We start from the raw sequence: 27,206 nt of genomic DNA on the forward strand, positions 1-27,206 counted from the left end.
CCGCCGAAGATCCCAACTATCCCTCGTTACCGGCACGACAGTCGCCACTGCCACCGCCCTCGAGCAGAACCCTGGCCGCGACTTGCTTGGATAAAGTTTTCAGTGCACCCAAGTCTGTGTGGTGCCGATTGCTCCGTATCTGTCCGACAGATGAGGTGGAAGATCCAAGATGGTTATGTACAACGCATGTCCCAATCTGAAGGTACACGGCTCGTCTTGGTTGACCAGGAGCTTAATAGTAGTGCCACGAACGAGGCCGACACTGGATCACACGAACTTTGCCACTTTCGAGGTTTTTTTTTTATATGCGAGCATATCCATTCCTCTACAAATTACGCCAGCTCAGCTCCACAGTCTACCTGGGCCATCGCAGGCCCATCGCCCTGTGCAATGGCCGGCCCAGTCGACTTAGCAGAGCCTTGGCCTCAAATTTTGGGCACCCAACCTGCCTCGCAGGTTGCTCCAAAGCTGTATCCCGTAACCCTGTAACCACGTTGTGAATACCCCCTGGGCTCTTTGGAATCTCCACTAGCGGGCAATAGAGTCTGTGTAGGATGCGGCAGAGTTATGTTGACGCTGCGCCCATCGCATGGATGTTACACAGGCTTGCTGTCTCTGGTTACTGCGTCGAAGCGCCACCCAGGGCCTTTACCGCTGACATCGATCGCAACAAATCGCTCTGACCTACCTACGCTTTTAGGTATTCGGTTTATCGGCAACAGAAGTTGTTGAACGCTGGCAGAGAGAGGGGGCAGAGGCGCTTTGGCCTTTCCGAATACTTGGGTTAATGGGCTCCCATACAATTCGGAGGAGTAGACTGCGGCACAGGTGGGTGTCATTCCGCGTAAATATATATGCATATATAAATAAGCGGATCAGCAACGAGAGGCTTCTTTCATGCCGGAAGCGGTTCGGTGCGGTCTCAGTGCGGTTTTCTGTTGGCGATGACCGCGATCGTCCGCAAAGGCTTCTGTGACAACTTCTGCCCCCCCCCCCCCCTCCGCATCGCCCATCCCTTTGCATTCAATATGTCCTGCAAATCTCCTTTCTCTGCTTGTCCGTAGGATCTTGCTTTGTTTTTCTTTGCCACACAAACACACATCAACGCAGTCGCAAACAGTGGTATCCACATTTACACTAACAGCAACCCGCACAGGAGATCGCATATCGACTGCGGTTTTTATCGGACACCACGAATACAACACCACGGCATTTTCTCCAACTTCAATCGTCGTTCTCGTTTGTGTCTCCACCCATTGCACTGCACTCTCCCCACAGTGGAAAGATCATTTTCGTTTTTGCCTCTATTTTTATTTTTCATTTCAAAGTTTTTCCCCCCAATCAGTGTGTGTCTTAATCTTCCCCTTTTTCTTTATTACAACAACGACGCGCTAGCGCTTTGTGCACACAACAAAGTGACTGTCGCCTTTTTCTCTACTTTTCAAAGGCTGCCCCCCGCGTCGTATCTTTGGTTTGCACCGTATATAGATGTGTGTATACTCACGCCTTTTCTCTTTTTCTACCCGTGTAGCTCTTTAGCTCACTCAGTGTGTGTGTGTGTGTGTGTGTGTGTATCAGTTCGGCTCTGTACCCCCCCCCCTCTTTCGAGGTACTGCACTTCGTTTTCGCGTTGGCAGTTTAGCCCTCTTCGCCCTTGTGTGTGTGGCACAGTTTCGTCCCTTGCGCCCGCGAAGTCATGAGGCGGCCATCAAGCGCCACAACAGCCCGGAGTACGGTGGCGGGAGCAATCAGGAGTAACGAATTTGCGAACACAACCGCGCCACGTTCCATCTTCCACAGCCGCTCTCCCGCTTCTAACGACCAGCGCTGGGCAACCGACTCTCAACTGGCAATTTGCAAGAATCCCTCTTTTCCCATTCAACAGACCGCCCCTAAGCCGTACCTGGCGGCCTGCGCAGAAATAACACCCGATGGCCGAAATTGGAATGCCGAGTTTCAGCTGGCCTGGGAGATGGAGAGTCACGGCATCGAGCAGGCCGAGCTGCGTATGCGCACCCTTCGTCAGGTCGAGCGCGAGTTTGAAGAGGAGGCGGCAGGCACCATTGTCAAGATTGTTCGATTAGAGAAAAGCATGCCGACTGAGCTGCTGAATTTTGTGCAGTGCTTCCGAGTGCGCAACATTTTTTTTCGAATTCTGCCGGACAGCCGCTCTGGCCGAAATTACATCGCTTCCTTACGTGGGATTCTGCAGAGCCACAGCAATCTGTTGTCTGTGCCGCTCTCCACCATGTTCTACTACCGCGGCATGCCGGTGCTAGCCCAGGCGTTAGTGCCCATGACAACGCAGCCGAAGCGGCTCTACGGGTCAAACTCCTCCAACGATGTCGAGGTGGAAGCGGAGCTCACGTTCATCGCGGAGGCGCTCCACATCCCGCTTCCTGACAGCAGCATGGAGGTCTATGAGGCATTGGATGGGCGCTACTATGTCACCAACTCGAATGCAACGCTGACGCCGCTGTTTGTTAATGACACCATCATGAAGCGTCAGGAGATGCTGCGGGTCTGCCTGCATGTGGTCGAGGGGGCCATCAACACGATGGAGGTGTTGAATGACGAGACCCTCCAGGAAACCGTTCTCCAGGCGTGTACCAGCTCCACCGCTGCATCCGCGTCTGCTACCCTTACGCAGGTATGCGAGTCTCTTCACGCCCGCGGTGTCAACTTGTGCCTCCTCAAGCAGGTAGCGCGCCGGCTGCTATCTGCCTCCAACTACGATGCGCATGTGGTGAAGCAGGCAGTGCAGCTCCTTGCCTGTGAGATGCTCTGCCGCGCATTGAAGCAGGAGTTCTATATTGAGATTCAAGGTAAGCGCACGGCCTACGACGAGTTGTTTTTATCACGTACCCTCTCAAAGTACTTCGCATTGGTGTTCGCCCCTGGACCGCAGTTTCGCGCCCAGTTCCTTGATGTGGTCGCGAAAAAGTACGGCGTTACAGGTGAGGATGCCGACCTAATTGACCTGCTCATCTCCTTTCGGGCGGAGTGGAAGTCACGTATTATAGACCGCGTGTGCCACCTACTCGGTGCGACGATCCGCAAGGACAAGGGCGCCGTTCACGTAACGTGGAGGCCCTTCGCAAATTCGTCCGTAATACCTCTTTTAGTGGACCCAGCAGTGGCGATACAATTGGCAGCCATGTATAGCCGTGTGCGCACCGATCCACCACACTGGTACGCGTTCTGCCTGCCTCTGCTGTGGAAGGTGGCGTGCTGGCAACGCAACTTCTCCGAGGCTCTCAGTCTCGTGTGTGAGGATGCCGCTGCTCAGAAAGGGCGCACCGGCCCGTTGCAGCTCATTCGTTTGATGATGGAGCGTTCAGTCTGTCGCGTGTTTTTTCAAACTCGTGACTGGGCGTGTATTCAAGATGGGCGGTCAAGGTTTCCCAGAGTCCTGGCGGGGTACGAGGAGTGGGCTAGCCTCAAGACCCAGGGGCGCCGCTGCATCGAGTATGGTTTTTGGCTCGTCGACGTGGCAGAGATGCTCATGGACTCGCCGGCAGAGCTGCGCAGCTGCGTTGAGGAGGCTATGCACTACTTCTATAGCGCCATTGAGCGCATGCCAGCTTATTTGCGCAGCGAACACGGCGCGTGGCTGCACCTACAACCGTACATGGGTTTACTGCGCTGCAAGAAGTTGCTGCCCTCGTGCTCCGTTGACACCCACGCTCTTGTGCAGCACTCAGTGGAGCTGAGCAAGGTGGGCTGGGCCTCGGATTTCTTCATCAACTATTTGAGGGAGTTGGGCCGGCAGTTGGAGTACGAGGGAAATTTCGCAGACGCGATTCAGGTGTTGCTAACAGCGGTTTGGCTCTCGAAGAAGAAGCCCACCTTCACGGCAGATCTGCACACGCTTCTAATGGATGCGGCTCATGTTTACCGACTCTGGGATCTTCGCACGTACGCCGAGGCCTGCCTCGAGCTGGCGAACGAAGCGGTTTGCTACGCCGCCCAGAACTACGGCGTAGAAAGTCGTGAGTACGGCGCTGTGCTCAGCAACCGTGGCGGTATCGAGATCGAGCTCGGATGGCTCGACCGCGCGGAGGAGACGCTGCGCGATGCAGGTGCCGCCTTTGATGCGGCAAATGTTCCACACGGACACGCCGACTACGTCGCCTACTTACACAATGTAGAGATGCTTTCGCAGCGGCGGCACCCAAGTCAGCCACGGCCGACTCCTCGTGTCCCTTTTTTGCGCCGCTTTCCTTTCTTAGAATCCGCTTACGAGGGTGTTCCATGGAACGACATTCGGCCCCTTCAGGACGGCTGCTTTGCAGAACTGGCGCGGAACCGTGCGCAGGAGGCTGATGGGACGAACAAGGCGTACCGCCTGGAGGCTGACATGAAGCAGCGGGTCGGAGAGCTGTTCCGAGGTCTCTTGTCGGGCGCAACACTCAAGCAGTACCCCTTCCTGCCAGCGCAGCTCGAAGGGGTGTACGTGGAAAGTCTCTCACTCATGCACGATCGAATATTCCTCGAGTTGGCGACGCAGTGGCACCGCCTGCCGGTGGCATCTCCTGCCCGGCACCTCCAAGAGCGCCTCATGCTCGCATATGTATCCGTCAAAGCTTCCCGCACAGCAGACCGCCGCGCCTATGAAAGCGGCATGGAGGACACATTCATGGATCTTTTTGGTGCCTCCGTGAATATGCTGCTCCCGGTGGATTTCTCTGAGGTGGTGGAGGACGCTGAGGTGCAATCGCTTCTGCACGAATATGAGCGGCTGAGGCTGCGCCGCGCACCTGCGGCAGAGCTAAGGGAGGTTGAGGCGCGTATTGGCAGCCGTGTAGAGGCCTTTGAGTCGGAGCAGTGGGGATGGCGGCAATCAATCTCGGCATGGGTGCCAGACGGAGTTCTGCACTCCTGCTTTCTGCGCGACTTGTCTCGTGACGGTCAACTCCGTGACTTACTGGCCGCGTGCCCACACACCGCCTGTTTCCAGGAGAACGTGATGCCACCTGAGATTCTGGAGGCCAGCATCTCCACCCTGTGCATGTCCATCTGGGAGCGCGGGCAGCTTGATCGTCTATACTGCCGCTCTGAATCACACCAGCTTCAGCAGCGCTACCGTCTGTCTTCACCTTACGTCTATTTTCAGCCCCTTAACTCCATATTTGAAGATCTGCTGGAGCCGTGGAGCGCTAGTTTGCACGCCTCAATCGACCCAGACGATCGGGATCGCGTGGTTGCCGCAGTGCACCGGCGCGGAAAGCTGAGCACCGATGTTGAATACCTCCAGCAGTGGTATCCACGCCTCCATGCCACACAGTGCCCCGCTTGGATGCTGGCGAGTCTGCCTCACCGCTTCGACACAGCTTATCAACGTGAACAATTACAGTTGCAAAATGGCGATGGTAGAAATCGGGCTGTAGTATTGGCACGTCTTCGCCAATACTTGACATTCCTTGACTGTCGCGCCTACAGGGCTCGCGTGGCCGTGATGCGATGCCGCATCCGAGCTGAAGCGATGTATTTCTTTTTGAACTCGCGCTACCACGGCGTGCACGTGCTGGATTTGGCGTTGGATGAAGACCGTCTCTTTTGTGATAACTATGCGGAGCACACGAGGTTGTCTAGCGAGCCGAGGTTATCCACACGACGGCTGAAATCTTGCGAGGATCGTATGCGGGCAAGAGCGGAGGTTCTGGCACAGCACCTCCGTGAGCGAGAAGCCGCACTGCAGCAGCGCTTCGGCAGCTTTTTACACAGCGGCGATGCTCCTCCGCAGTGGTCGATCACGTTCATCGAGCACACTCCACGTGTACTAGAGTGTGAGCAGTATCATCTCGCCCACGCCACGGAGGTGGTGGGTTCAAAAGTAGCTCGGGAATCCTCACGCTGCGCGCACGAGGTTCGCAGTTATATACGGCACTTGTCCCAGGAGCAGTTCCAGCGCCGCCTGGTGCGTGGCAGCTGCGAGGAGGATATAACTGAGCGTTATCCGTATCTTTCGCTGATGCCTCTCGGTTCCATTCCACTATCCCTCCTTCCCTTTGAGTCCCAGCAAGAGTTTCGAGTTGCACATGCAACGCTCTTCGCGCCGTCGCCAGGCACCGAGGGGTCCGTGCATGCAAACGGCAGACCAGCCGAAGCGTCGGTGCCGATTCTGCCGCTTTGCAGTGCACTTCGCGCTTATCAAGTGGACATCGTCAGGGCCAAAGCACTCCAGCTGGTGAGCATTGTAGAAGTAATGGCTCAAGAGGAGGTTTGTGCTCGACAGCGGCTGGTGCAGGCGCTTCCCGGTATTCCACACCTTATTCTCGGGATACCAACGACACAGCTCGTACTACCCCCCGACTTCCACCAGCATTGGTCCCGAGCGGCTAAGGAGGGCTTCAATGGCCCCTCTACATCAGAAGTGTTCTCAGTGCTGGTTCAGTGCGCCATGTCCGCCCGCTCCCTCAGACTAGCAAGGCAATACCTCGACGAGCTGATTCTTACGTCGCAGCCCTTTCTTCTATATACCACACGCAAGTGTGTCTCTCTCCGTCATCTGTCGCTGCATGTCGATGAACGCTACAACGCACTGCAGGATCACTACGGTGTCCTACTAGAGCGTACCCTACCTACCTCTACTGAGTGCTCTCTTCAGCGTCTACGCTTAAGAGCACGTGCCGATGAGCTTGCAGTCCAGGCGACTAGGCAGTGGGAACGTCTGCTGCGTCAGTTCCAGCAGCCCCCTGCATTGAGCGAGGATCAGCTTGTCTACCTACACCAACACCCGGGTCTCCTTGGCAGTGCCCAGCGAACCACAAACGGTCAAATAGATTCAGCTGATGCTCGGACCATCTTAGAAACTTTAGCGACGCAGGAGCACCACGAAATCGAACGCGCTGCTGCTAATAACAGGCTTCACACCGACCTGCCCTTCCTTCCGCCTATAATCACAACAGACGATCTCATCGCGGATACCACCTTCCGCGAGTTGCACCAACACGTCCAGGAAGCCCGCTCTGGGCTCTTCCATGACGACGCCGAGATCACGAAAGCCGAGGACGCCCTTCGAGATTACACAATTGGGCTCATTCGAAACACGCAGTCCCCCTCCACCACCAGAAGCGCCGTATGTCTTCCACCCCAGGAAACACCGCCGCGTACGAAAACACCACTCCACAACGAAAGTAGACTGACGGCAAATACCACACCCACCCAAGAAAAGCCGCGCTTGCGCGAGGAGGACGGGTGGCCGGAGGCGCTGCTGGCGGACGAGGCGTTCGAGCGGCTCGCAGCGGAGCACGCGGAGCTGATGCGCGACCCGGAGGCGAACGCGGACGCGCTGCGCGCCGTGGAGGCTGCGATGAACGCGCGGGGTGTCGCTGTGGCGGAGGCGCTGCGCCGCGCGTCGCTGGTGAACGACCTGGCGTCGCGCTACCCGTTCGTGCAGGTGCACGAGGAGGATGGGTGGCCGGAGGCGCTGCTGGCGGACGAGGCGTTCGAGCGGCTTGCAGCGGAGCACGCGGAGCTGATGCGCGACCCGGAGGCGAACGCGGACGCGCTGCGCGCCGTGGAGGCTGCGATGAACGCGCGGGGTGTCGCTGTGGCGGAGGCGCTGCGCCGCGCGTCGCTGGTGAACGACCTGGCGTCGCGCTACCCGTTCGTGCAGGTGCACGAGGAGGATGGGTGGCCGGAGGCGCTGCTGGCGGACGAGGCGTTCGAGCGGCTTGCAGCGGAGCACGCGGAGCTGATGCGCGACCCGGAGGCGAACGCGGACGCGCTGCGCGCCGTGGAGGCTGCGATGAACGCACGGGGTGTCGCTGTCGCGGAGGCGCTGCGCCGCGCGTCGCTGGTGAACGACCTGGCGTCGCGCTACCCGTTCGTGCAGGTGCACGAGGAGGACGGGTGGCCGGAGGCGCTGCTGGCGGACGAGGCGTTCGAGCGGCTCGCAGCGGAGCACGCGGAGCTGATGCGCGACCCGGAGGCGAACGCGGACGCGCTGCGCGCCGTGGAGGCTGCGATGAACGCACGGGGTGTCGCTGTCGCGGAGGCGCTGCGCCGCGCGTCGCTGGTGAACGACCTGGCGTCGCGCTACCCGTTCGTGCAGGTGCACGAGGAGGACGGGTGGCCGGAGGCGCTGCTGGCGGACGAGGCGTTCGAGCGGCTCGCAGCGGAGCACGCGGAGCTGATGCGCGACCCGGAGGCGAACGCGGACGCGCTGCGCGCCGTGGAGGCTGCGATGAACGCGCGGGGTGTCGCTGTGGCGGAGGCGCTGCGCCGCGCGTCGCTGGTGAACGACCTGGCGTCGCGCTACCCGTTCGTGCAGGTGCACGAGGAGGACGGGTGGCCGGAGGCGCTGCTGGCGGACGAGGCGTTCGAGCGGCTCGCAGCGGAGCACGCGGAGCTGATGCGCGACCCGGAGGCGAACGCGGACGCGCTGCGCGCCGTGGAGGCTGCGATGAACGCGCGGGGTGTCGCTGTGGCGGAGGCGCTGCGCCGCGCGTCGCTGGTGAACGACCTGGCGTCGCGCTACCCGTTCGTGCAGGTGCATGAGGAGGACGGGTGGCTGGAGGCGCTGCTGGCGGACGAGGCGTTCGAGCGGCTTGCAGCGGAGCACGCGGAGCTGATGCGCGACCCGGAGGCGAACGCGGACGCGCTGCGCGCCGTGGAGGCTGCGATGAACGCACGGGGTGTCGCTGTGGCGGAGGCGCTGCGCCGCGCGTCGCTGGTGAACGACCTGGCGTCGCGCTACCCGTTCGTGCAGGTGCACGAGGAGGACGGGTGGCCGGAGGCGCTGCTGGCGGACGAGGCGTTCGAGCGGCTTGCAGCGGAGCACGCGGAGCTGATGCGCGACCCGGAGGCGAACGCGGACGCGCTGCGCGCCGTGGAGGCTGCGATGAACGCGCGGGGTGTCGCTGTCGCGGAGGCGCTGCGCCGCGCGTCGCTGGTGAACGACCTGGCGTCGCGCTACCCGTTCGTGCAGGTGCATGAGGAGGATGGGTGGCCGGAGGCGCTGCTGGCGGACGAGGCGTTCGAGCGGCTTGCAGCGGAGCACGCGGAGCTGATGCGCGACCCGGAGGCGAACGCGGACGCGCTGCGCGCCGTGGAAGCTGCGATGAACGCACGGGGTGTCGCTGTCGCGGAGGCGCTGCGCCGCGCGTCGCTGGTGAACGACCTGGCGTCGCGCTACCCGTTCGTGCAGGTGCACGAGGAGGACGGGTGGCCGGAGGCGCTGCTGGCGGACGAGGCGTTCGAGCGGCTCGCAGCGGAGCACGCGGAGCTGATGCGCGACCCGGAGGCGAACGCGGACGCGCTGCGCGCCGTGGAGGCTGCGATGAACGCACGGGGTGTCGCTGTGGCGGAGGCGCTGCGCCGCGCGTCGCTGGTGAACGACCTGGCGTCGCGCTACCCGTTCGTGCAGGTGCACGAGGAGGACGGGTGGCCGGAGGCGCTGCTGGCGGACGAGGCGTTCGAGCGGCTCGCAGCGGAGCACGCGGAGCTGATGCGCGACCCGGAGGCGAACGCGGACGCGCTGCGCGCCGTGGAGGCTGCGATGAACGCACGGGGTGTCGCTGTGGCGGAGGCGCTGCGCCGCGCGTCGCTGGTGAACGACCTGGCGTCGCGCTACCCGTTCGTGCAGGTGCACGAGGAGGACGGGTGGCCGGAGGCGCTGCTGGCGGACGAGGCGTTCGAGCGGCTTGCAGCGGAGCACGCGGAGCTGATGCGCGACCCGGAGGCGAACGCGGACGCGCTGCGCGCCGTGGAGGCTGCGATGAACGCACGGGGTGTCGCTGTGGCGGAGGCGCTGCGCCGCGCGTCGCTGGTGAACGACCTGGCGTCGCGCTACCCGTTTGTGCAGGTGCATGAGGAGGACGGGTGGCTGGAGGCGCTGCTGGCGGACGAGGCGTTCGAGCGGCTCGCAGCGGAGCACGCGGAGCTGATGCGCGACCCGGAGGCGAACGCGGACGCGCTGCGCGCCGTGGAGGCTGCGATGAACGCACGGGGTGTCGCTGTGGCGGAGGCGCTGCGCCGCGCGTCGCTGGTGAACGACCTGGCGTCGCGCTACCCGTTCGTGCAGGTGCACGAGGAGGACGGGTGGCCGGAGGCGCTGCTGGCGGACGAGGCGTTCGAGCGGCTCGCAGCGGAGCACGCGGAGCTGATGCGCGACCCGGAGGCGAACGCGGACGCGCTGCGCGCCGTGGAGGCTGCGATGAACGCGCGGGGTGTCGCTGTGGCGGAGGCGCTGCGCCGCGCGTCGCTGGTGAACGACCTGGCGTCGCGCTACCCGTTTGTGCAGGTGCATGAGGAGGACGGGTGGCTGGAGGCGCTGCTGGCGGACGAGGCGTTCGAGCGGCTTGCAGCGGAGCACGCGGAGCTGATGCGCGACCCGGAGGCGAACGCGGACGCGCTGCGCGCCGTGGAGGCTGCGATGAACGCGCGGGGTGTCGCTGTGGCGGAGGCGCTGCGCCGCGCGTCGCTGGTGAACGACCTGGCGTCGCGCTACCCGTTTGTGCAGGTGCATGAGGAGGACGGGTGGCTGGAGGCGCTGCTGGCGGACGAGGCGTTCGAGCGGCTTGCAGCGGAGCAGCTACCCGTTCGTGCAGGTGCACGAGGAGGACAGGTGGCCGGAGGCGCTGCTGGCGGACGAGGCGTTCGAGCGGCTTGCAGCGGAGCACGCGGAGCTGATGCGCGACCCGGAGGCGAACGCGGACGCGCTGCGCGCCGTGGAGGCTGCGATGAACGCGCGGGGTGTCGCTGTGGCGGAGGCGCTGCGCCGCGCGTCGCTGGTGAACGACCTGGCGTCGCGCTACCCGTTCGTGCAGGTGCACGAGGAGGACGGGTGGCCGGAGGCGCTGCTGGCGGACGAGGCGTTCGAGCGGCTTGCAGCGGAGCACGCGGAGCTGATGCGCGACCCGGAGGCGAACGCGGACGCGCTGCGCGCCGTGGAGGCTGCGATGAACGCGCGGGGTGTCGCTGTGGCGGAGGCGCTGCGCCGCGCGTCGCTGGTGAACGACCTGGCGTCGCGCTACCCGTTTGTGCAGGTGCATGAGGAGGACGGGTGGCTGGAGGCGCTGCTGGCGGACGAGGCGTTCGAGCGGCTCGCAGCGGAGCACGCGGAGCTGATGCGCGACCCGGAGGCGAACGCGGACGCGCTGCGCGCCGTGGAGGCTGCGATGAACGCACGGGGTGTCGCTGTGGCGGAGGCGCTGCGCCGCGCGTCGCTGGTGAACGACCTGGCGTCGCGCTACCCGTTCGTGCAGGTGCACGAGGAGGACGGGTGGCCGGAGGCGCTGCTGGCGGACGAGGCGTTCGAGCGGCTCGCAGCGGAGCACGCGGAGCTGATGCGCGACCCGGAGGCGAACGCGGACGCGCTGCGCGCCGTGGAGGCTGCGATGAACGCACGGGGTGTCGCTGTGGCGGAGGCGCTGCGCCGCGCGTCGCTGGTGAACGACCTGGCGTCGCGCTACCCGTTCGTGCAGGTGCACGAGGAGGACGGGTGGCCGGAGGCGCTGCTGGCGGACGAGGCGTTCGAGCGGCTCGCAGCGGAGCACGCGGAGCTGATGCGCGACCCGGAGGCGAACGCGGACGCGCTGCGCGCCGTGGAGGCTGCGATGAACGCGCGGGGTGTCGCTGTGGCGGAGGCGCTGCGCCGCGCGTCGCTGGTGAACGACCTGGCGTCGCGCTACCCGTTCGTGCAGGTGCACGAGGAGGACGGGTGGCCGGAGGCGCTGCTGGCGGACGAGGCGTTCGAGCGGCTCGCAGCGGAGCACGCGGAGCTGATGCGCGACCCGGAGGCGAACGCGGACGCGCTGCGCGCCGTGGAGGCTGCGATGAACGCACGGGGTGTCGCTGTGGCGGAGGCGCTGCGCCGCGCGTCGCTGGTGAACGACCTGGCGTCGCGCTACCCGTTCGTGCAGGTGCACGAGGAGGACGGGTGGCCGGAGGCGCTGCTGGCGGACGAGGCGTTCGAGCGGCTCGCAGCGGAGCACGCGGAGCTGATGCGCGACCCGGAGGCGAACGCGGACGCGCTGCGCGCCGTGGAGGCTGCGATGAACGCACGGGGTGTCGCTGTGGCGGAGGCGCTGCGCCGCGCGTCGCTGGTGAACGACCTGGCGTCGCGCTACCCGTTCGTGCAGGTGCACGAGGAGGACGGGTGGCCGGAGGCGCTGCTGGCGGACGAGGCGTTCGAGCGGCTTGCAGCGGAAAACGCGGAGCTGATGCGCGACCCGGAGGCGAACGCGGACGCGCTGCGCGCCGTGGAGGCTGCGATGAACGCACGGGGTGTCGCTGTCGCGGAGGCGCTGCGCCGCGCGTCGCTGGTGAACGACCTGGCGTCGCGCTACCCGTTTGTGCAGGTGCATGAGGAGGATGGGTGGCCGGAGGCGCTGCTGGCGGACGAGGCGTTCGAGCGGCTTGCAGCGGAGCACGCGGAGCTGATGCGCGACCCGGAGGCGAACGCGGACGCGCTGCGCGCCGTGGAAGCTGCGATGAACGCACGGGGTGTCGCTGTCGCGGAGGCGCTGCGCCGCGCGTCGCTGGTGAACGACCTGGCGTCGCGCTACCCGTTCGTGCAGGTGCACGAGGAGGACGGGTGGCCGGAGGCGCTGCTGGCGGACGAGGCGTTCGAGCGGCTCGCAGCGGAGCACGCCGAGCTGATGCGCGACCCGGAGGCGAACGCGGACGCGCTGCGCGCCGTGGAGGCTGCGATGAACGCACGGGGTGTCGCTGTCGCGGAGGCGCTGCGCCGCGCGTCGCTGGTGAACGACCTGGCGTCGCGCTACCCGTTTGTGCAGGTGCATGAGGAGGACGGGTGGCTGGAGGCGCTGCTGGCGGACGAGGCGTTCGAGCGGCTCGCAGCGGAGCACGCGGAGCTGATGCGCGACCCGGAGGCGAACGCGGACGCGCTGCGCGCCGTGGAGGCTGCGATGAACGCACGGGGTGTCGCTGTGGCGGAGGCGCTGCGCCGCGCGTCGCTGGTGAACGACCTGGCGTCGCGCTACCCGTTCGTGCAGGTGCACGAGGAGGACGGGTGGCCGGAGGCGCTGCTGGCGGACGAGGCGTTCGAGCGGCTCGCAGCGGAGCACGCGGAGCTGATGCGCGACCCGGAGGCGAACGCGGACGCGCTGCGCGCCGTGGAGGCTGCGATGAACGCACGGGGTGTCGCTGTGGCGGAGGCGCTGCGCCGCGCGTCGCTGGTGAACGACCTGGCGTCGCGCTACCCGTTCGTGCAGGTGCACGAGGAGGACGGGTGGCCGGAGGCGCTGCTGGCGGACGAGGCGTTCGAGCGGCTCGCAGCGGAGCACGCGGAGCTGATGCGCGACCCGGAGGCGAACGCGGACGCGCTGCGCGCCGTGGAGGCTGCGATGAACGCGCGGGGTGTCGCTGTGGCGGAGGCGCTGCGCCGCGCGTCGCTGGTGAACGACCTGGCGTCGCGCTACCCGTTCGTGCAGGTGCACGAGGAGGACGGGTGGCCGGAGGCGCTGCTGGCGGACGAGGCGTTCGAGCGGCTCGCAGCGGAGCACGCGGAGCTGATGCGCGACCCGGAGGCGAACGCGGACGCGCTGCGCGCCGTGGAGGCTGCGATGAACGCGCGGGGTGTCGCTGTGGCGGAGGCGCTGCGCCGCGCGTCGCTGGTGAACGACCTGGCGTCGCGCTACCCGTTCGTGCAGGTGCATGAGGAGGATGGGTGGCCGGAGGCGCTGCTGGCGGACGAGGCGTTCGAGCGGCTTGCAGCGGAGCACGCGGAGCTGATGCGCGACCCGGAGGCGAACGCGGACGCGCTGCGCGCCGTGGAGGCTGCGATGAACGCGCGGGGTGTCGCTGTGGCGGAGGCGCTGCGCCGCGCGTCGCTGGTGAACGACCTGGCGTCGCGCTACCCGTTCGTGCAGGTGCACGAGGAGGACGGGTGGCCGGAGGCGCTGCTGGCGGACGAGGCGTTCGAGCGGCTCGCAGCGGAGCACGCGGAGCTGATGCGCGACCCGGAGGCGAACGCGGACGCGCTGCGCGCCGTGGAGGCTGCGATGAACGCGCGGGGTGTCGCTGTGGCGGAGGCGCTGCGCCGCGCGTCGCTGGTGAACGACCTGGCGTCGCGCTACCCGTTCGTGCAGGTGCACGAGGAGGACGGGTGGCCGGAGGCGCTGCTGGCGGACGAGGCGTTCGAGCGGCTCGCAGCGGAGCACGCGGAGCTGATGCGCGACCCGGAGGCGAACGCGGATCGCGCTGCGCGCCGTGGAGGCTGCGATGAACGCACGGGGTGTCGCTGTCGCGGAGGCGCTGCGCCGCGCGTCGCTGGTGAACGACCTGGCGTCGCGCTACCCGTTCGTGCAGGTGCACGAGGAGGACGGGTGGCCGGAGGCGCTGCTGGCGGACGAGGCGTTCGAGCGGCTCGCAGCGGAGCACGCGGAGCTGATGCGCGACCCGGAGGCGAACGCGGACGCGCTGCGCGCCGTGGAGGCTGCGATGAACGCACGGGGTGTCGCTGTCGCGGAGGCGCTGCGCCGCGCGTCGCTGGTGAACGACCTGGCGTCGCGCTACCCGTTCGTGCAGGTGCACGAGGAGGATGGGTGGCCGGAGGCGCTGCTGGCGGACGAGGCGTTCGAGCGGCTCGCAGCGGAGCACGCGGAGCTGATGCGCGACCCGGAGGCGAACGCGGACGCGCTGCGCGCCGTGGAGGCTGCGATGAACGCGCGGGGTGTCGCTGTGGCGGAGGCGCTGCGCCGCGCGTCGCTGGTGAACGACCTGGCGTCGCGCTACCCGTTCGTCCAGGTGCACGAGGAGGATGGGTGGCCGGAGGCGCTGCTGGCGGACGAGGCGTTCGAGCGGCTCGCAGCGGAGCACGCCGAGCTGATGCGCGACCCGGAGGCGAACGCGGACGCGCTGCGCGCCGTGGAGGCTGCGATGAACGCGCGGGGTGCCGCTGTGGCGGAGGCGCTGCGCCGCGCGTCGCTGGTGAACGACCTGGCGTCGCGCTACCCGTTCGTGCAGGTGCACGAGGAGGACGGGTGTCCGGAGGCGCTGCTGGCGGACGAGGCGTTCGAGCGGCTTGCAGCGGAGCACGCGGAGCTGATGCGCGACCCGGAGGCGAACGCGGACGCGCTGCGCGCCGTGGAGGCTGCGATGAACGCACGGGGTGTCGCTGTGGCGGAGGCGCTGCGCCGCGCCTCGCTGGTGAACGACCTGGCGTCGCGCTACCCGTTCGTGCAGGTGCACGAGGAGGACGGGTGTCCGGAGGCGCTGCTGGCGGACGAGGCGTTCGAGCGGCTCGCAGCGGAGCACGCGGAGCTGATGCGCGACCCGGAGGCGAACGCGGACGCGCTGCGCGCCGTGGAGGCTGCGATGAACGCACGGGGTGTCGCTGTCGCGGAGGCGCTGCGCCGCGCGTCGCTGGTGAACGACCTGGCGTCGCGCTACCCGTTCGTCCAGGTGCACGAGGAGGATGGGTGGCCGGAGGCGCTGCTGGCGGACGAGGCGTTCGAGCGGCTCGCAGCGGAGCACGCGGAGCTGATGCGCGACCCGGAGGCGAACGCGGACGCGCTGCGCGCCGTGGAGGCTGCGATGAACGCACGGGGTGTCGCTGTCGCGGAGGCGCTGCGCCGCGCGTCGCTGGTGAACGACCTGGCGTCGCGCTACCCGTTCGTGCAGGTGCACGAGGAGGGTGGGTGGCCGGAGGCGCTGCTGGCGGACGAGGCGTTCGAGCGGCTCGCAGCGGAGCACGCGGAGCTGATGCGCGACCCGGAGGCGAACGCGGACGCGCTGCGCGCCGTGGAGGCTGCGATGAACGCGCGGGGTGTCGCTGTCGCGGAGGCGCTGCGCCGCGCGTCGCTGGTGAACGACCTGACGTCGCGCTACCCGTTCGTGCAGGTGCACGAGGAGGACGGGTGGCCGGAGGCGCTGCTGGCGGACGAGGCGTTCGAGCGGCTCGCAGCGGAGCACGCGGAGCTGATGCGCGACCCGGAGGCGAACGCGGACGCGCTGCGCGCCGTGGAGGCTGTGATGAACGCGCGGGGTGTCGCTGTCGCGGAGGCGCTGCGCCGCGCCTCGCTGGTGAGCGACCTGGCGTCGCGCTACCCGTTCGTGCAGGTGCATGAGGAGGATGGGTGGCCGGAGGCGCTGCTGGCGGACGAGGCGTTCGAGCGGCTTGCAGCGGAGCACGCGGAGCTGATGCGCGACCCGGAGGCGAACGCGGACGCGCTGCGCGCCGTGGAGGCTGCGATGAACGCGCGGGGTGTCGCTGTGGCGGAGGCGCTGCGCCGCGCGTCGCTGGTGAACGACCTGGCGTCGCGCTACCCGTTTGTGCAGGTGCATGAGGAGGACGGGTGGCTGGAGGCGCTGCTGGCGGACGAGGCGTTCGAGCGGCTCGCAGCGGAGCACGCGGAGCTGATGCGCGACCCGGAGGCGAACGCGGACGCGCTGCGCGCCGTGGAGGCTGCGATGAACGCGCGGGGTGTCGCTGTGGCGGAGGCGCTGCGCCGCGCGTCGCTGGTGAACGACCTGGCGTCGCGCTACCCGTTCGTGCAGGTGCACGAGGAGGACGGGTGGCCGGAGGCGCTGCTGGCGGACGAGGCGTTCGAGCGGCTCGCAGCGGAGCACGCGGAGCTGATGCGCGACCCGGAGGCGAACGCGGACGCGCTGCGCGCCGTGGAGGCTGCGATGAACGCGCGGGGTGTCGCTGTGGCGGAGGCGCTGCGCCGCGCGTCGCTGGTGAACGACCTGGCGTCGCGCTACCCGTTCGTGCAGGTGCATGAGGAGGACGGGTGGCTGGAGGCGCTGCTGGCGGACGAGGCGTTCGAGCGGCTCGCAGCGGAGCACGCGGAGCTGATGCGCGACCCGGAGGCGAACGCGGACGCGCTGCGCGCCGTGGAGGCTGCGATGAACGCGCGGGGTGTCGCTGTCGCGGAGGCGCTGCGCCGCGCGTCGCTGGTGAACGACCTGGCGTCGCGCTACCCGTTCGTGCAGGTGCACGAGGAGGACGGGTGGCCGGAGGCGCTGCTGGCGGACGAGGCGTTCGAGCGGCTCGCAGCGGAGCACGCGGAGCTGATGCGCGACCCGGAGGCGAACGCGGACGCGCTGCGCGCCGTGGAGGCTGCGATGAACGCGCGGGGTGTCGCTGTCGCGGAGGCGCTGCGCCGCGCGTCGCTGGTGAACGACCTGGCGTCGCGCTACCCGTTCGTCCAGGTGCACGAGGAGGACGGGTGGCCGGAGGCGCTGCTGGCGGACGAGGCGTTCGAGCGGCTTGCAGCGGAGCACGCGGAGCTGATGCGCGACCCGGAGGCGAACGCGGACGCGCTGCGCGCCGTGGAGGCTGCGATGAACGCGCGGGGTGTCGCTGTGGCGGAGGCGCTGCGCCGCGCGTCGCTGGTGAACGACCTGGCGTCGCGCTACCCGTTCGTCCAGGTGCACGAGGAGGACGGGTGGCCGGAGGCGCTGCTGGCGGACGAGGCGTTCGAGCGGCTCGCAGCGGAGCACGCGGAGCTGATGCGCGACCCGGAGGCGAACGCGGACGCGCTGCGCGCCGTGGAGGCTGCGATGAACGCGCGGGGTGTCGCTGTGGCGGAGGCGCTGCGCCGCGCGTCGCTGGTGAACGACCTGGCGTCGCGCTACCCGTTCGTGCAGGTGCATGAGGAGGATGGGTGGCTGGAGGCGCTGCTGGCGGACGAGGCGTTCGAGCGGCTCGCAGCGGAGCACGCGGAGCTGATGCGCGACCCGGAGGCGAACGCGGACGCGCTGCGCGCCGTGGAGGCTGCGATGAACGCGCGGGGTGTCGCTGTGGCGGAGGCGCTGCGCCGCGCGTCGCTGGTGAACGACCTGGCGTCGCGCTACCCGTTCGTGCAGGTGCATGAGGAGGACGGGTGGCTGGAGGCGCTGCTGGCGGACGAGGCGTTCGAGCGGCTTGCAGCGGAGCACGCGGAGCTGATGCGCGACCCGGAGGCGAACGCGGACGCGCTGCGCGCCGTGGAGGCTGCGATGAACGCGCGGGGTGTCGCTGTCGCGGAGGCGCTGCGCCGCGCGTCGCTGGTGAACGACCTGGCGTCGCGCTACCCGTTCGTCCAGGTGCACGAGGAGGACGGGTGGCCGGAGGCGCTGCTGGCGGACGAGGCGTTCGAGCGGCTCGCAGCGGAGCACGCGGAGCTGATGCGCGACCCGGAGGCGAACGCGGACGCGCTGCGCGCCGTGGAGGCTGCGATGAACGCACGGGGTGTCGCTGTCGCGGAGGCGCTGCGCCGCGCGTCGCTGGTGAACGACCTGGCGTCGCGCTACCCGTTCGTGCAGGTGCACGAGGAGGATGGGTGGCCGGAGGCGCTGCTGGCGGACGAGGCGTTCGAGCGGCTTGCAGCGGAGCACGCGGAGCTGATGCGCGACCCGGAGGCGAACGCGGACGCGCTGCGCGCCGTGGAGGCTGCGATGAACGCGCGGGGTGTCGCTGTGGCGGAGGCGCTGCGCCGCGCGTCGCTGGTGAACGACCTGGCGTCGCGCTACCCGTTCGTGCAGGTGCATGAGGAGGACGGGTGGCTGGAGGCGCTGCTGGCGGACGAGGCGTTCGAGCGGCTTGCAGCGGAGCACGCGGAGCTGATGCGCGACCCGGAGGCGAACGCGGACGCGCTGCGCGCCGTGGAGGCTGCGATGAACGCACGGGGTGTCGCTGTGGCGGAGGCGCTGCGCCGCGCGTCGCTGGTGAACGACCTGGCGTCGCGCTACCCGTTCGTGCAGGTGCACGAGGAGGACGGGTGGCTGGAGGCGCTGCTGGCGGACGAGGCGTTCGAGCGGCTCGCAGCGGAGCACGCGGAGCTGATGCGCGACCCGGAGGCGAACGCGGACGCGCTGCGCGCCGTGGAGGCTGCGATGAACGCACGGGGTGTCGCTGTGGCGGAGGCGCTGCGCCGCGCGTCGCTGGTGAACGACCTGGCGTCGCGCTACCCGTTCGTGCAGGTGCATGAGGAGGACGGGTGGCTGGAGGCGCTGCTGGCGGACGAGGCGTTCGAGCGGCTCGCAGCGGAGCACGCGGAGCTGATGCGCGACCCGGAGGCGAACGCGGACGCGCTGCGCGCCGTGGAGGCTGCGATGAACGCACGGGGTGTCGCTGTGGCGGAGGCGCTGCGCCGCGCGTCGCTGGTGAACGACCTGGCGTCGCGCTACCCGTTCGTCCAGGTGCACGAGGAGGATGGGTGGCCGGAGGCGCTGCTGGCGGACGAGGCGTTCGAGCGGCTCGCAGCGGAGCACGCGGAGCTGATGCGCGACCCGGAGGCGAACGCGGACGCGCTGCGCGCCGTGGAGGCTGCGATGAACGCACGGGGTGTCGCTGTGGCGGAGGCGCTGCGCCGCGCGTCGCTGGTGAACGACCTGGCGTCGCGCTACCCGTTCGTGCAGGTGCACGAGGAGGACGGGTGGCCGGAGGCGCTGCTGGCGGACGAGGCGTTCGAGCGGCTCGCAGCGGAGCACGCGGAGCTGATGCGCGACCCGGAGGCGAACGCGGACGCGCTGCGCGCCGTGGAGGCTGCGATGAACGCGCGAGGCTTGGCGATAGCTCTGTTCCTTCAACCAGCTTTCGGAAAGATATGGGAGTCTCTAAGCGCGGAGGAGGTGTCATCAAGAGCCTGTATCGCGGGTGCAGAAGTTGAAAATTGGTATAGAATTCTTTTCATTTATTTGGCATGGGAGGAGGAGCACAGAAGGGTGACAGTTATTGCCGAGGAGGCGAAGATGGGTTCAGGATTAACGGGGTTTGGTCAAACGATAATGTCTGAGATCGGGGAGCGTGTGAGCTTCCGTGCAAGGCAAGTGTTGCTCCCTTGCACGGAAGGGGAGGCAGAATGTCGCGACGAATTCCTCAAAGAGGAGATATTGTCACGCATTTATATCGAACTCCAGTGTACAGGGGAGGAGGAGACGCTGACCCGGGATTCAGTCGCCGCTGCCGAGGCGGCATCCTGGCAGGAGCTTGTTGAATCTGCAGTGAGCGGCTGCGCTGCGGCGGTCACTCTTCTGTGGTCATGCGCTCAGGAGGCGCTTGCCGCTTGCGAGGTTCGTGAGGGGGTGTTGCGTGCTCAACTCGTAGCTGAGGAGAAGACAGTCAGTTTGACCTCCGCCGCGGAATACCTGGTGTGGGAGGAAACTCTGCGACGTGAAGCTATTCACGCAGAGGAGCACGAATTCGTCGCTAAGTCAGTGATGCAGGCAGTTTGTGCGCGCGAGACGATATTGCGCGAGTTGCAGTCGCGAGTGTCAATGTTAAAGGAGTCATGTATGGTGACGGAGGCGGAAGAGCGCAAGGCGCTCCAGAAGGAAGAGATCAAGGCGCACGATGCTCTCGAAGATGCGAGAAAACGTTTCCACACATTGTCATTAATAGCTACAAGGCAGGGCTCCCTGTTTGATGACGAGAAGCTGGCCCGCCAGTGTGTCGAACTCGATGAGAACGGTTGTCGGGAACATCTCAGAGACAAGAGGGAGCTCACACAGAGAAGTACCGGAGATCAACAGGCAGCAACAGGCTCCCGCAGTCATGTCGAGAAACCTTATAGTGGCGAGCTATTGTCATCCGGAGAGGAGAATGTGCTTGACCTCGTCGTTTTCCCTGATCAGGCTGTTGCTCTTCTGCAGCGGGTTGGCCGAGGTCGTCTCTTGCGGAAAAAACTTCAAAACCGTTTGAAGAATCGGCGGCGTCACTTTCTGGAGCAGGGCGTCAGCCGCATACTTGTGGAGGAGTTTACGGCAAGGCGCACTGTTGTCGGGGATGAGTACTTGCAGAGGCAAGGTGTGCATGAACGATACACTCGCGCAGTCCCCATGAAGCACCACGGTGGCCTTGCTCACTTGGCGTTGCAGCAGCTGTTCTTGGACGAGGAGTCTGAGCGCGACAATATTCTCAGCGACTACATTGTAGCACGCGACTCTATTCAGCGAGCAGAGCACAAGGAGTTTCTGAAAAAAAATTCTTTTTTTTGGATGCATGGGGTGTCTGATCCCTGTGATGAAGAAGAGATATCCGAGCTTCTTTCTAGTTCCGCTGATGATTTAGAGAGCAGTCTGCTCTATGGCCGGAGGGAAAAACTCTTTACGACGCGGTACAAAGGATACGAGCTTGACGCACTCGGTCGTTTCTTGCTGGACTACGAGAGGGACCTCAACCAAATGCAGACGGCGCTGAGTGACCTCCGCCGCTCTGTGGCCATGCATCATGACCAGCTGAAGGATCTCAGAGATCGTGCAGCGCAAGAGGTTGTGCGCGGTGGTACGGGTGCCATGTGGGTGCCTGCGCGCCCTCTCCCCCTATCTGATCTTGTGCGTGGCCCCAGCACCCAGTACGAGATCAAGCGGGGCCACCAACGCTCTAAATGACGAGCCTTTTTCTCTTGCTCGCCGCATGTAGTGGCGGCGAGCAAACTCGGCGGGCGTTTCCAGAAGGAAAAGTCCGAGGGTATACATTCCCTTCACCTACTGTATTAAGAGAGCCTCACTCCCACTCAAGCAGAGCTGTCGATTAGTTGTTTTGTCATTTTAAAGGATCGGATCTTTGCCGCTGAACCTCTATCATCATTTTCATGAATGCTGCAACGCTACAAGTGATTCCTCACCATTGTACAGTCCAATAAGCCCTACGTTTCTGTTGATATGCACGGATCGCAGTATGTGCCCGTAATTGTATCTCTGTGTGTGGGTATTTCTTTCTGCTCCGTGTGAAATAATTTGCCCCTGCGTCGGTTGTTATCTCCGTTTTTGCTTTTCGTTGATTGACATATATTCTTTCTTTATTATAGAGTCTTGCAATCACCCGAGCGCACACACGAAAAGGAAACCGCGAACAGCGATCTTTCACTCCGCGCGGAGTCGTTGCAAATTCATATCCCAAATGCTGGCCAGTCACCGTCACTCGACTGCGTGTGTTCCCAGTTCTTTCTCATTCTACTAGCGAGCGCCTGGAGCTCGTCTTACCGTGGTTTGCATCTTCTCTCACAAACTTCGTCTATCGGCATTCACAGCCTCTTCCAAGAAACGTGGCGCTGCTATGACTTCAACCTTCGGCTCTGCTCCTTGAGCGCTGTGCTGTTTCTTTTCCATCGAGACGTCATCTATTTTACTGAATACTTCTCTTGGTACCTGTCTTCCGCACTATCGTGGCCCCACCATCATCAACTTTTTTTTTGTATCGCTTGCATCTTGTTTCGTCAGCTGCGGTCTTCCAGTTAAACGACTAGCTGCACTTTGTCATATTACTCTACCCTCTTTCATTATCTCCTTTATTCTACCCCGCGGTTCCAATGTCACTTACGCAGCTCCTTGTGGTGGGACCTAGTGACGCTTGTCTCTTCGCATACGAGAACAGTAGCAGCAGTGACAACGAGTTGGCGCGTCAATTTTCGCTCTACTCCGCATTGGATGTAATCGACGAGATAATGTGGACTAGAGACGATTTTTTCCTCAGCAAAGTCGATCGACCCTTCGGGAATTCGTATTACATCTCTGCGTACGTTGGTCTTGCACCCGTTAGGCTGCTTCTCATGCAGAACTGTGAGCCTAAAAGCACCCTTGCTACTTTTTTTAGCGAGGCATATCAGCTGTGTGTGCGATACTTTATGAATCCCTTTAGTACAACGTCCAAGAAGATCGACAGTCCCGCTTTTCGAGATTCTATTGCATTGCTCTGTCGCAAGTACTGCTGATCATATCGGATCTCCCGGCACGCCTACTGGAAGCTTCTTGCTATCCTCTCAGTTTTCTCTGACGCTTCTCATTGTGCTGACTTCTCGTACTCCAGCAGAGCGCCTCCGTTGTGTAAGTGTGCCGGTCTGAGCGTGCCTGCCTTTTTTTCTTTGCCCTCGTCACATTACTGCCGCATCCTTTGTTCTGCAGAACGTGAGCCATGTTGGCCTTGTACACTGAATAAAACCGAGTTTGGAATTGTGTGGGATAGCTTTGCAGACGTCAAATTTGCGGCCTTCGCGTTTCAACGTTCTCAGCAGGGCAGTTGAGTTACACCACTGCTTTCTTTCGTCAGCATGAAACATCTCTTTCCTCTGTGTTCGTTTACTTCCAGACTTGAGAACAAGAGAATTCACCGGACGACATGAGTGACCAGTTTACCTGCTGCAAGTTTCGCGTCAGAGACCTGATTTGTCCACCTCTTTTCATCACATCCATCTGTGCCTTTGTGCTTTTCACCCATCGTTTCCTGTTCACATACACTAGTGCTGCTCTTTCTTCTTTTCATCAAGGGAATTGCGCCTACCACCCAAACAGGTGATGGTTTCAGCTAGTGATGCTTTTTTTTCTGCTCGTATGCCTCCCCTTCTTTTCATCTCGTTCTCTTCGTATCAAATCTTTTTCACTCTTGTGATCTCAGGCTCGCCTCTTCGTCTGCACTCATTCCCATTCTTCTGTCTCTAGTGTCATGTAGTGCAACCCCCTTTTACCAACATTCCTGTTTTCTCCATCCTGCACAGGGGTCGACAGAGCTCGGCCACTTTCCCCGATCATTCTGTTCTTTTGTGCTTTCCACTAGGGGTAGCTTGCCGAGCTGATTCGTAAAGTCAAAACCACCTACCACGCGAACCTCCACCTCTTTCACCACACGAGGACGTGTTACAGGTCTGTTAACGTGACACAGAAACGTGTATAAGAAAACGAATATGACGATGGCTTAAGTTATCAACGTTGTCGCTCAGCACCGTCCCGCCTCGAGGTATCACCGTTATTTCCGCTCATATACACCTACCTGCAGCGAATAAGATGAAGTACAACTGCACAGAATTGAAACAGTGAAGGGTTTGGTGTTAAAGATGAAGGTCTGTTCTCACGACAAGAAGGTCGATGTACCTCTCCCCACCTTCGCCTTCCATCCTTCAGCTGAAACACTTTTTCGGAGATATAGGCAACGGTGGTGAGTGGCACACCCACACTTCTCGTGTTCTTGGAGGATGGGGAACAAATAAACAAAGGACCGGTTTCACGTTTTTCCCCTTTGGCCATGTTGATTCTATCAAGGGAATGTTTTGAGCAACGAATTGGTGGAGCAACGAGCTGGGCTACCCCTGAAAACTCTCAAGGTGAAACTAGATTGAGATGGCTTCCATAACCCCCTTTAGTGTACTGGCGTATTTGTCGCATCGAATAAGCCTACATTTTCTAGGCAGGTGTCGGTCAGCGCTTTCGTTGTACTACAGCAAAGCTGATTCTCGGCGCGCAGAGCACCATCTGAGGTTTTTCAGTTTTGACGTCAGGACCACCCTTCGTAGCATTTTTCGTGTTGGACTATACATGTTCAACCGTCTCTCACCTACCGTTCTTGCCGTTACGTGTGACTTGAGCTGTGCAGTCACTTTCTACTGATAGTTTCATATCATCTCCTCGCACAGACTTTGGAATGCCACGAGGGAGCGCAGTAGTCACTTCGCTTGGGAGAGCTTTGACCTCTTTTTGGGCAAAGGTGTTAAACCAAGGTCAACTTCAGAAACTGGCCAGCTTTGCTTTGGCAATTCTGGTTGGGCGGAGGTCCTTTTCTCCCCTGCGATGTTCAGGGCGGCTGCGGCATTGAGAGGCCATGCTCGGGGATAGGGTCATAGGGTTAGGGTCAGGGTCATAGGGTTAGGGTCAGGGTCATAGGGTTAGGGTCAGGGTCATAGGGTTAGGGTCAGGGTCATAGGGTTAGGGTCAGGGTCATAGGGTTAGGGTCAGGGTCATAGGGTTAGGGTCAGGGTCATAGGGTTAGGGTCAGGGTCATAGGGTTAGGGTCAGGGTCATAGGGTTAGGGTCAGGGTCATAGGGTTAGGGTCAGGGTCATAGGGTTAGGGTCAGGGTCATAGGGTTGAGAGTCAGGGTCATGGGTTAGGAGTCAGGGTCATAGGGTTGGAGTCAGGGTCGTAGGGTTAGGAGTCAGGGTCATAGGGTTGGGTTAGGGTCATAGGGTTAGGGTCAAGGTCATAAGGTTAGGATTAGGGTCATAAGAGTTAGGTTAGAGTCATAAGATTAGAGTTAAGATCATAGAGTAAGTTAGAGTTAGGAGATTAAAGTTAAGGTTAAGATTAGAGTTAAAATTAGAGTTAGAATTAAGATTAGAGTTAGGGTTAAGTTAAGGTTAGTTAAGGTTAAGGTTAGGGTTAGGGTTAAGGTTAAGGTTCAAGGAGTTAGAGTCAAGTTAAGATTAAGGTTAAGGTTAGAGTTAGAGTTAGAGTAAGTTAAAGTTAAAGTTAGAGTTAAATTAAGGTTAGGGTTAGGATTAAGGTTAAGATTAGGGTTAGGGTTAAGGTTAGGGTTAAGGTTAAAGTTAGGGTTAGGGTTAGGGTTAGGGTTAGGGTTAGGGTTAGGGTTAGGGTTAGGGTTAGGGTTAGGGTTAGGGTTAGGGTTAGGGTTAGGGTTAGGGTTAGGGTTAGGGTTAGGGTTAGGGTTAGGGTTAGGGTTAGGGTTCGCAACTGGGCAGAGCCGGTGGTGGCAGAAGCAACGCGATGGGGAGATGTGGAAGACATTTCCTGTCCAGAACGGGGCTGCCCGGAGAAGTAGCACACACACAGACGTCTGGTGTAGCGACAGGCGTGACAATGATGGGGAGGCGTGAGTTTGGCGCACCCCTAATCTTCGCGTCCACGCTCCTCCCCCCTTCACCTTCTATTGGTGCCTGCCTGCTAATTGCTCTCTCTTCACACCTAACCGGTGGGGGGAGGCACACCCGAGCAGGAAAGAACGGCACCTGACCGAAATGGCCATTCATGGCATCCGGCCCTACAGCTGCAACAGCCTGCGTGGCGAGGTGCGGTCGCACACCTCCCAACCTGAAGGTGGCAAGGTCATCGGCTTTCCATCACCCTCAAGACGGGTGCGGCACCATGTGAGCCCTCGCTGTTGCTTACGGTTTCATCACTGGAGAAGAATTTCGAGTTAGCGTGCGAGAAAGACATAACATAAGAAAAAGGGGAGAGGGGGGGGGACACCGAGCACAGAGTGCATCTGTATTATCCAGCACAACCACGGCAGACCAGGCACAGGGAGAGGGACGCCATGAGTGAAACGAGGAGCTGAGGTGTTGGCTACCACCATCACCTTCCCCAAGAGAGCACAAACACACCGCCAGGCCGACAGACAGGACCACTCAAGGAGATGAACATGGAAAAGAGAGAGTGCATGCAAAAGAAGCCCACAAATACATTTACCTTGGTCATGGAAATACTTTACATGAATTTCACGAAACTAGCAACGAAGAACTCCCGACAAAACAGAGGGGGGTGGACACACACACACACACACACACGGGCAGGCACATGCATCCACACACAAACACAAGTACATAAGAATCGCACAAATCTAAACAAAAATGAGGCAATAGTGTACATCAGTCCGAATACACTGGCACAGGGCGCACTCGGGGACACGTGAAATACCGCCAAAGACCGTTTCCCATATACAGAGAGGCGAGAGAGAGAGAGATGTAGCTGTGTGTGTGTGTGAAGGAAGGAGGGGTGGGGGTGGGGGGGCTGTCGATTCATCGATATGATGCGTTCACGCACGCGGGCAAATGGGAAACGTTGTTGTGGGGTAACCAGCCCCGCTCTTGCTGAGAAAGATGATGTCTTGGGCACTCTGCAGACACATTCTCCTACTCTGTGATTTGCTGCACTGTCTTGCCACGGTACTGCTGGCTCTGCAGCACCTTCGAGCGCTTCAGCTCCTCGCGCTCTGCGGCGATCTTCACCTCCTCCTGCTTTGCGAGGTGTGCGCGGTACTCCACGATCTTGCTGCGGCGGTTCAGGTTGCCGTCCTCCACCTCCTCCGCGGGGTGCACAAACTCGATACCCGCCTGCATCAGCGCGTCCTCCGTCGGACCGAACATCTCCAGCGCCTGCGCCATCTTGTCCTTCAGCATTTCCAGCTCCTCCTCCACCTGCGCGCGCAGCTTGGTACAGCTCCTTCTTTGTGTCCGAGTGCTTCTTCGCATTTGGGTCGAACGTCTCGATGGCAAACTCCAGCTGGATGTGCGTCGTCCGGATCTGGCGGTCGATTTCCTCGAGGCGCTTCTCCTTCTTGTACACAAGCTGCCCGAGCGTCTTGTACAGACGCCGGAACGCCTCCAGGTACTCCTGGTGCACCTGCAGCCGCAGCTCCGCGAGCTCCTCGTTCAGCTTGCTGTGACGCAACTTGACGCCGCTGCAGCTCTCCGCAATCAGCTCCTCCACCATGCCCGTGCACCGCAGCGCAAGGTCGCAGTTGTACACGGACAGCTCCAGCAGCTTCTTGTGCTGCCCGCAGACGTCCAGGAACTGCTGGTACTC

The 27,206-nt window shown here is 62.8% G+C and overlaps 2 protein-coding genes across 2 annotated transcripts; both read left to right on the top strand.

Annotated features, from left to right (window-relative positions):
• Positions 1-1,972: 1,972 nt before the first annotated feature.
• On the top strand, positions 1,973-21,288 carry JKF63_05373 (uncharacterized protein; the record flags this gene model as incomplete). The annotated part of the gene is made up of 3 exons (XM_067901336.1): positions 1,973-10,249; positions 10,776-14,060; positions 19,099-21,288. 3 exons carry the CDS (start codon positions 1,973-1,975, stop codon positions 21,286-21,288), a joined length of 13,752 nt encoding a protein of 4,583 aa, XP_067758338.1.
• A 920-nt stretch (positions 21,289-22,208) lies between these two features.
• JKF63_05374 (uncharacterized protein) lies at positions 22,209-22,610 on the top strand (the record flags this gene model as incomplete). Its single annotated transcript, XM_067901337.1, has 1 exon — positions 22,209-22,610. One exon carries the CDS (start codon positions 22,209-22,211, stop codon positions 22,608-22,610), a length of 402 nt encoding a protein of 133 aa, XP_067758339.1.
• Positions 22,611-27,206: the final 4,596 nt, after the last annotated feature.

Source organism: Porcisia hertigi, chromosome 16, assembly GCF_017918235.1.
Source record: "Porcisia hertigi strain C119 chromosome 16, whole genome shotgun sequence".
In the NCBI taxonomy this organism is placed as follows: Eukaryota; Euglenozoa; class Kinetoplastea; order Trypanosomatida; family Trypanosomatidae; genus Porcisia; species Porcisia hertigi.